The following is a 9,082-nucleotide window of genomic DNA, read 5'->3' as shown; positions in this document are numbered from 1 at the left end:
CTTGAGGGCTGATAGGACACTCCTCCTTCACATCTGGCTTTTCCTCAAGGGAGGCCCTGGAGGGTGCTCAGCTACACATCTGAACTCCCACAACACAGAATTACCAGGCAGCTGAGGCACCTTCAGGAGGCCAGAAGTTTTTTTAAAAGAACTCTTTGGAGGGTGTTCTTGGCTGGTCCGGTATCCTGGGAAACAGGCCTCACCACTGCTTAATAAAAGTTAACACAGTCCATGGGTTTCTGGTCCCTGGTGGGATAATTTGAGGTGACTTCAGCATTCCCATTAGTTATTTTTTGGGCCCTAATCAGTTACAAAGACGGGGAAGTTTTTGATTTCCAACCTCTAGAGCCCAAGAGACCCCCCAAACCGGAATTTCAATGGGGTGACAACCTAAGGTAAGGATTCCCAACATGCTATCTGTGAGTGCCATAGCACCTGCAAACATCTTTCCTGGTGCCCACCAAGTGCCTAGAAAGTAGGTGGGGCTTTTGCCCAGCAAGGCTTCTGATTGGCTACTGGAGATTTGATTGCTTGAGCACAGTTCTAAAAACAATGCTTCGGCAGCACCTCACACCACAATGCATGGATCTCCGCTACGTGACTGAAGGCGAGAGCTGCGGCAGCCGTTGTATAGCAGGCTCCACTTCACGAGGCGTCCATTGTTCAGATGTGCCCACTGTGCCGAGTCAGAATTTCAACGGTGCTGTCAGCAAAGGATTCGTCGAAGTATCCAAAATGATCAGACTTGGCTTTTGTTCAAAACTAACTTTCATTTATTGATTACAACAATGTTGCTCTCTGCACATGTTCATTGAAACTGATAACGAGTAACTGGAATCACTGGTATTTATGAACATACATCAAAGGCTAGGGCTCCAAACTACTTCTCATAATAAATCTACATTCGTCCCTGCACTTGTTACTTTCACACGCCGGTTATCTTTTCCTTCAGGCGTAGTTACGTCCTCCCTCCTGCTGGCGTCCTTGCTCTCGCCCCGGGAGGCGCCAGAGCGGTCAGCCTGGTATTTTACACTTCAAAGGCCAGGCTGCTCTTTGGGAGTTTTGGCAACCCTATTCCCACCCCTCCTTCTCGTGCAGGGCCCCATCATTAGTAGCTAACGTTTTATTAAGCGTTAGGGTTAGTAAGCATGGATGAAACGTTATTCATAAGCACAGTTGACTTCAGTGAAGCATTGGGTGATTAACATGTGGAATTCACTGCCACAGGAGGTGGTGGCGGCCACAAGCATAGCCACCTTCAAGAGGGGTTTAGATAAAAATATGGAGCAGAGGTCCATCAGTGGCTATTAGCCACAGTGTGTGCGTATATATAAATTTTTTTGCCACTGTGTGACACAGAGTGTTGGGACTGGATGGGCCGTTGGCCTGATCCAACATGGCTTCTCTTATGTTCTTATGTTCTCATTGCCTGACAGGTGCCCGCAGGCTCAGCAAAGTTAGGACCCCCGACCTAAGGCATCTCCTGCCCCATAAGACATGCCAGAAATGGGCATTTGTTCTCTTGTTGAACCTGCGCTAGTTCCTTAAGGGAGGTTCGCCAGCTTCCTACCTTCACAATGTCCCTTTCGGCACCATTTTGGAGCTCAACTGATTACACTACAGATGAGTCTCTATTGGGGGGTGGGGGCTGGCTGGCGAGACCAAACTGCACCGCATTGTTGCACTAGCAACTTGAGAGTGCATCGTATGACACATTCAGTGCTCCCCAAAGCTGCATGCTACAGGGGATGGAAGAAGCAGCCAATGTACCTTCCAAGGAGGTGTCTCAACTCCTCTGATAAGCGTTTGAAGAGCACACACTTCAAATATGCATAAATACCATTTTATAACAGGGGTCTCCAACACGGTTCTTGTGGACACCACGGCACCTACCAACAGCTCTCCTGGTGCCCACCAGATGTTTCTAAAAAGTGAGCAGGGCTAGGTGGGGCTTCTGTCCAGCAAAGCTTCTGACTGGCCAGTGGGAGTTTCAATTTGCTATGCAGACCTTTAAGAATGTTGCTTTGGCAGCAGCTGCCACCGTAGGATTATTAGGGTTTGTAGAATCTTTCGGGCTCAAGTGCCGTGTTCTACTGGAGAAAGTTTTTCTTCCAGACTTTCTCCAGTAGAACACAGCACTTGAGCCCAAAAGATTCTACAAACCCTAATGACGTTGCCCGCCGTGAAAACCTGAAATCTTTTGACACCATAGGATTGTCCCCAAAGGGAAGTTGCAACAGCCATTTTGTGGCTGGCTATGCCTCCTACTGCAACCGTGCCCACCATGCCAGGTCTGGATTCCAAAGGTGCCCCCAACAGGCTCCAAATGCTTGGATCAACATCAATAGCTGCTTTCTGGCACATCAATTGAATCAACATCAATAGCTGCTTTCGGGCACTCTTTTTTTCCCTTGGCCCAGCCATCAGTTTGCAACCAGCTGCAAGACCAAAATCTCTTTCGTTTGACACCGATTTATGCTTTCTGCACCACACGCCCGGCTCGAAACCATTTCCTCACCTTGTTCTTGCCCAAATCGTAAAACGGAGAGTGACACTCTTGAGGTTTTAACAGATTCTATTACCTGTAGAATCCTGGCCATATGCTAAATCCAGTTACCCTGTGATGTAAGAATGCGGGCACATGGGTTAGTAGGAGTTAAGAGCACCCACCCACCCCCAAAATCACACAAATAGGGATTCTACCACCAACTAAAAGTCTGTTTTAGTATCCAAATTTGTAGGGGGTAGGCAGAAGCTGGGTTCAGGTAGCCAGCTCAAGGAAGCAGAAGTTCCCAGGTTCAATCCCCAGCATCTCCAAAAAAGGGTCCAGGCAAATAGGTGTGAAAAACCTCCGCTTGAGACCCCGGAGAGCCGCTGCCAGTCTGAGAAGACAATACTGACTTTGATGGACCAAAGTAGAAGGCAGCTTCATATGTTCATATGTTCAGCCTTCATATATTTTTTTTCATCCTACCACCTCTATTTCTCCACGGCACTTTGGTCAGTGAGCAGCTGCAACCAGCCCTTCCCCCCTCGCCCATGATTTTGTCTCCTGAAGTGTAGGCCTCTTATCTCCCCTGGAGCCAAGCGGTTCAGTCTGCCTCTTCCGCCCTAGAGCCCGAATGTGCTTCAGGAGCCCGAATGCAGAGCCCGAATGTGCTTCAGGAGGTTTGACTTGTGGTTGAAGGCCTTCGAGCAATGCTTGCAGCTGAAGGCCGGGTACTTCTGATGGGTGCGCTGATGCTGCAGGAAGGTGGAACGGTGGGTGAACGTTTTGGAGCACTGGCTGCACCGGTGGGGCCGCTCCCCCGTGTGGACCCGCTCGTGCTCCTTGACCGAGGCCTCCCACTTGAAGCGCCGGTCGCAGTGCGCGCACGCAAAGGGCTTCTCCTGCGTGTGGATGCGCAGGTGCTTCACGAGGCAAGAAGTCCGCTTGAAGCGCCTGGGGCACAGGTGGCAGGGGAAGGGCGCGTCGTCGGAATGCACCTTGCCGTGCTTGTCCAGGTCAGCCCGCAACTTGAAGCGCTTCCCGCAGACTTTGCAGCGGTACGGCCGGCTGACGGAGTGCACCAGGCGGTGCTTGATGAGGTCAGCGCAGCGGGTGAACGTCTTGCGGCATCGCTTGCACTGGTAGGGCCGCTCCCCTGTATGGATGCGCTGGTGCTCCCGGAAGTTTGCCAGGTACCTGATGTCCTTCCCGCATACATCGCAATGGTGTACTTCTGGGTCCCTGGAGGAAACCTGGGGCTGCTTCCGGGTAATCTTCTTCTTCTTCCGGGCCTTGGCAGGGATCTGTCCAACATCCATGGGGCACCTGGAATATGAGATTTCAAACTGCATGAATAGTCCGTGCCAACCACAGTCACACACAAGGAGTCTGAACTGTCCCCAAGTGAGCAGGCGCAATCACTTCTGGGAAGCTTAATCCCCCCCTCCCTGAATGGCTTCCATCCTGCCCTGGATGGCCCAGTCTAGTCCAATCTCAACAGATCTTGAAAGCCAAGAATGGCTGGCCCTGGTTCATACTTGGATTGGAGACCACTGAGGAGGCAGATAACGGCCAACCGCCTCTGAGCCTGCCTTGGCGGGGAGGGCTGGATATAAATAAAAAGTTATTATTATTATGAGGAGCTTCTCTTGCCTTGAAAACCCTCCCATAATTTGGTGACAACTTGATGGCATTTTCCAACACCGCCAGTTAACTTATGTGTCAGTTCACTTCCACTACATTCTAGCAAATATTTTTTTTCTTTTCTAAAAAAATGATGGGAGTTCTTGCGGATGGAAGGTGTCTTAGTTTGGCTTTCTTATTTTTGCCCCCCTGCTGTTGGGAGGTTGGAATTTATTGTTAAGGGTTTGGGGGAGGGAGGATGGGTCATAAAAATGGTAAAGGTGCAAGCACCAGTCGTTTCCGACTCTGGGGTGACGTTGCTTTCACAACGTTTTCACGGTAGACTTTTTACGGGGTGGTTTGCCATTGCCTTCCCCAGTCATCTACACTTTCCCCCCAGCAAGCTGGGTACTCATTTTACTGACCTCCGAAGGATGGAAGGCTGAGCCAACCTCGAGCCGGCTACCTGAACCCAGCTTCCGCCGGGATCGAACTCAGGTCTTGAGCTGAGCTTAGGACTGCAGTACTGCAGCTTTACCACTCTGCACCATGGGGCTCTTTAGATGGGTCATAGGGTGGGAGAAACGCTGGGATTGGTGGAGAATTTTATTTAGTACTGTGGCAAACCACAGTGTAACAAGTCTGCCAAGAAAATGTCACAACGTGACATCACCCCATGGGTTGGTAATGACTTGGTGCTTGCCTTTACCTTTAAAGGGAGTGACTCTTTCTCACTTATGTGATGTTTTGTATTCCCAGTTGGGGTGGTTGTTAAACACAGAAGCGCGTATCGCAGAATTTTGGGTTGGGTCTCTTATGAAATGGGCACTAAGTTTCTCAAACATCTACTAACACCTTAAGTTTCTATATTGCTCTTTGAGCTGGCTTTTATCATTATTCATGCAGTTATAGCATTTGGCCACCAGAGGTCTCAGTCTCTCAGAACCATAGAACTGTGGCAAGAACCGAGATGAAGGGGGCAGCCATTGGCATAAACCCAGCAACTAGGATTAGGGAAATGGTTGCAGCCATTATTGCTCATTGTTTATTTGGCTGCAAAATCATTTACCGGTACTGCTGAATGACATAAGTAGCTGTGTGTATGAGGTCATTAGAGCCTATATAAGCTGTGGATTTCTTTTGGCTCACGCTGCTGATCTGGACCGGAGGGTAGTTAAGATTCCATCTGTGTCAGATTATGTCACACTAATTGGGACTTGGAATCTTGGACTGCTCTGCAGAGACAGTTTCTTCTGCTGAAAAGCCTAAGAGAGGAAACAGCCTTTGCTGATTTAAAGCATCTTCTGTTTGGGGCCTCAAACAATAGCTTACCGCTCAACCTTAGATTCTGGGATATGAATTAACTCTTTAACAGGTGTCGGGGTGTCAAACTCATTTGTTATGAGGACCGGATATGACATAAATGAGAGCTTGTCGGGCCCGGCCATGAGTATCATAAAATGCAATACCAGATAGCGGACATATAAACTTTATAAAGGGCACAGACACACAATGAAAGATTTTTTAACTTAAAATAAAACATGCTTAAAATATCAGCCCGCTTGCAATATTTTGTTTTACAGTCTCTGATAAATGTCACCTCTTGCTATGAATTATTGCATCAAAAACTGCAGACAATGTCTGTGCGGTACCAGTCTGGAATATGTGCTGTTCAGGTGTGCACATCTGTAAGTTGCAAACTTACTTTTGATTCTTTGACATTCATTACAAAACTTCTCATGGTCAATGCTTTGAGCCTAGGACCCAGAGGAACATGAAGCAGCTGGGCCTTGTGAGCTTTTGTACAGAAGTTGCTGCATGTACTAGTCAAGAGCATGTAAAGGCACCATGGCACAGACTGAGGGATATGTGCTTATCTTAAAAAGTATCATTTTCCCCAGGAAAATGACTACAACTAAAAAAAAATACAACTCCCCCCCAAAAAAAATAAACAACTACAAGAACAGAGGGACAGCCATGTCAGTGTCAGCCTATTATCTGGGAAGTCTAAATTCCAGACCCCCAATCAAAGGAAAATGTTAAAGGAAAATTAAGGAAAAGTTGTTGGGTAAACCTAGGGTGGAACACACACTCAGCCTAATGCTGATATTTCTCTTCTAAATAGTTCACATGCTTTCCTATTGAGCAAGACTGGAGGGCATTACAGTGAAAAAGAGGAGGGGAATCCAGTTACACCCATAAGAAGCCCAACAAATCTCTCTCTGTAGCAAGGCACAAAGCTCATACCTTCACTAAAACGTTGCTAGTCTTAAAAGCACTCTTTGTAGCTCTCCTGATGGTGGGGACTGCACAAAGGAAGCTCTGGCTCTTTCTTTCCTTCCCCGGGGGGGGGGGGGGGGCACAACAAGGAGGGGGAGGAGCCTCAGCCATTCATTAGAAGGAAGAGAGGCTTGTCTCAGTAGCTCTGCAGGGTGATTAATTGAGCCTGGCCTTCGGGAAAAGGGAGGGGAGAGAAAGGCTGCTTTGCCGCTCTGGCTTACCCAGGGAGAAACACAAAATGGTGACCAACAAAAGCAGGCAAGGGAAAATGAAGCAGATGATAGACACTTGCTGGAGGGCATGATTGGAGCCTTCTGCAGGCCTGATCCGGCCCGCAGGCCATATGTTTGACACCCCTGCATTTGCTAAAAAGGCAAATGTAATTTTGGGCTGTATCAACAAAAGTATAGTGTCCAGATCACATGAAGTGATGGTATTGTTTATTTATTTTTATTCGATTTATATTGCTTTCTTATTGCTTTACTCTACTCTGGTAAGACTTCATCTGGAGTACTGTGTTCAGTTTTGGGCACCACATTTTAAGGATATAGACAAGCTGGAACAGGTCCAGAGGAAGGCGACGAAGATAGTGAAGGGTCTGGAGACTAAGTCCTATGAAGAAAGGCTGAAAGAGCTGGGCATGTTTAGCCTGGAGAGGAAGCAGCTGAGAGGTGATATGATCACCATCTTCAAGTACTTGAAGGGTTGTCATATAGAGGATGGTGAGGAATTGTTTTCTGTGGCCCCAAAAGGTAGAACCAGAACCAATGGGTTGAAATTAAATCAAAAAAGTTTCCGGATCAACATTAGGAAGAACTTCCTGACCGTTAGAGCGATTCCTCAGTGGAACAGGCTTCCTCAGGAGGTGGTGGGCTCTCCTTCCTTGGAGGTTTTTAAACATAGGCTAGATTGCTATCTGACAGTGATAGAATAAATATAAGATTCATTAATTCAATGAAGAAGGAGATATAAAGCCTAAAGAAGCCCCCACCCTTCCCCAGTTTTTGGCAGTTGAAGCTCTGTGTGTTTTTCTCTGCTACTGGCTTCCTGCCTCCCTCGATGTGGCTTGGTGGTTAGGCCATTTCCTTCTGCAGTTTCTCAGCAACCCTTTATTTTAAGCTTAGAGTTAGAACCCTCCCTTTCTGTTTCCTGCTCTTCATATATTATCTCTCTAGCCAGCATAAGTAACCTTTTTCTGGGGAAATGTTTTTCATGAACTAAGCAAGCCAAACTGTTATAAATCTATGATATTTAGCTAAGAAGAGTAGGGTAAGATATGGTACAAATAATTAGCCAATAGGGCAAAATTAGTTTTAGAGCTGTATACTCAGTTGAGTCATGCGCACTGTTACTGCATAGATAAGAGGTGTCAGAACTGGGAACTTCAAAGGGCACCTGCAGATGTTTGTGAGTGGTTATCCGTCACCCTTCAGTGGTTAGTGTTTGTTTGAAATGCAGAATCACAGGGTTAGTAAAGTTCACAATATGGAGTCGGTTGTGCTAACTGAGTACCATTCTAGCTAAGCATATAGATAAAGTTACAAGTTCTGACAAGAGAAAGTGTTGCTGGGCGGATGTTTGTACCTTTTACCTTATATGGTCATAGCCTTAGCCACCGGTCGTGGAAATAGATTGTGAGCTCTGCGTCCAATGGCAGTTAGCCTCAGAGCAAGATAGGGATGACGTCGGGAACCCTATAAAAGGCGACGGCTTGGCCAAAACAGACAGAGAGACAGCCTTGTTACCTGCTCTCTCTCTCCTCTTCTGCAGAAGTGAAAATAAAGTGGTTTTCTCTGAACAACAAGTCTCCTGCCTGGTAATTGGTATCTGGGACAAGGGGCATTGCCCCAAAAAACGGTTAACAACAGCAATGAAGATCCTGCGAATTTAAAAAGGTAAAGGTAGTCCCCTGTGCAAACACGTCGTTTCCGACTCTGGGGTGACGTTGCTTTCACAACGTTTTCATGGCAGACTTTTTACGGGGTGGTTTGCCATTGCCTTCCCCAGTCATCTACATTTTTCCCTCAGCAAGCTGGGTCCTCATTTTACCGACCTCGGAAGGATGGAAGACCGAGCCAGCTACCTGAACCCAGCTTCCGCCGGGATTGAACTCAGGTCGTGAGCAGAACTTAGGACTGCAGTACTGCAGCTTTAACACTCTGCGCCATGGGTGAATTTAGGGGGAGGTATTTGTGAGCTTCCTGCATTGTGCAGGAGGTTGAACTGGATGGCTCTGGAGGCCCCTTCCAACTCTATGATTCTAAGTGCAGCCACAAACCTCCTCTTTCAGGTTCCTTCAGCTTACAACATGCAACCCAACAGCGAAGGCCTGGCGCCCTGCATCCTATTCTAGCCCCAGGATTTCCCACCGTCTTCTCACCGCCAGCTCCCCCTCCCCCAAGTCCAGTTTACTGAAGGGTCCCGAGAAGGAAACCCAAAATGGTACCGGAAGTAGAAGGTCAGGTCAAAGGCCAAGCAAAGCAAGCACGCCGTTCAAGGACCCCCTCGCCGTGGAGAGCCTGGCAGCCGACTGGGTCCCGCGCTCTGGCCGGCAACTGGGCGCCTCGTCCTTCGCTTCGCGGAAGCCAACTCCGGAGGACCCGCAGTGCCATAGAGACGCTGAGGCACGGAGCGCCCCCCCAGCTTGACCACGCGCGTCGCTCTGGGCGCACCATCTCGGTGGTCTGCGGG

General features: G+C 48.2%; 1 protein-coding gene across 1 annotated transcript; it reads right to left on the bottom strand.

Annotated features, from left to right (window-relative positions):
- Positions 1-2,207: 2,207 nt before the first annotated feature.
- LOC132567726 (zinc finger protein 548-like) lies at positions 2,208-8,881 on the bottom strand. Its single transcript, XM_060233412.1, has 2 exons — positions 8,838-8,881; positions 2,208-3,814 (listed from the first exon to the last, which is right to left on the bottom strand). The coding sequence occupies exon 2, from the start codon at positions 3,805-3,807 to the stop codon at positions 3,130-3,132; it is 678 nt and encodes a 225-aa protein (XP_060089395.1). The 5' UTR covers positions 3,808-3,814; positions 8,838-8,881; the 3' UTR covers positions 2,208-3,129.
- Positions 8,882-9,082: the final 201 nt, after the last annotated feature.

This window comes from Heteronotia binoei, chromosome 2 (assembly GCF_032191835.1).
Source record: "Heteronotia binoei isolate CCM8104 ecotype False Entrance Well chromosome 2, APGP_CSIRO_Hbin_v1, whole genome shotgun sequence".
Lineage (NCBI taxonomy): Eukaryota > Metazoa > Chordata > Lepidosauria > Squamata > Gekkonidae > Heteronotia > Heteronotia binoei.
This window is presented reverse-complemented; position numbering and strand designations above follow the sequence as displayed.

What these genes read in the sequence shown, in the direction of transcription:
- LOC132567726 (XM_060233412.1), bottom strand. Translation starts at nt 3,807, where the DNA reads ATGGATGTTGGACAGATCCCTGCCAAGGCCCGGAAGAAGAAGAAGATT.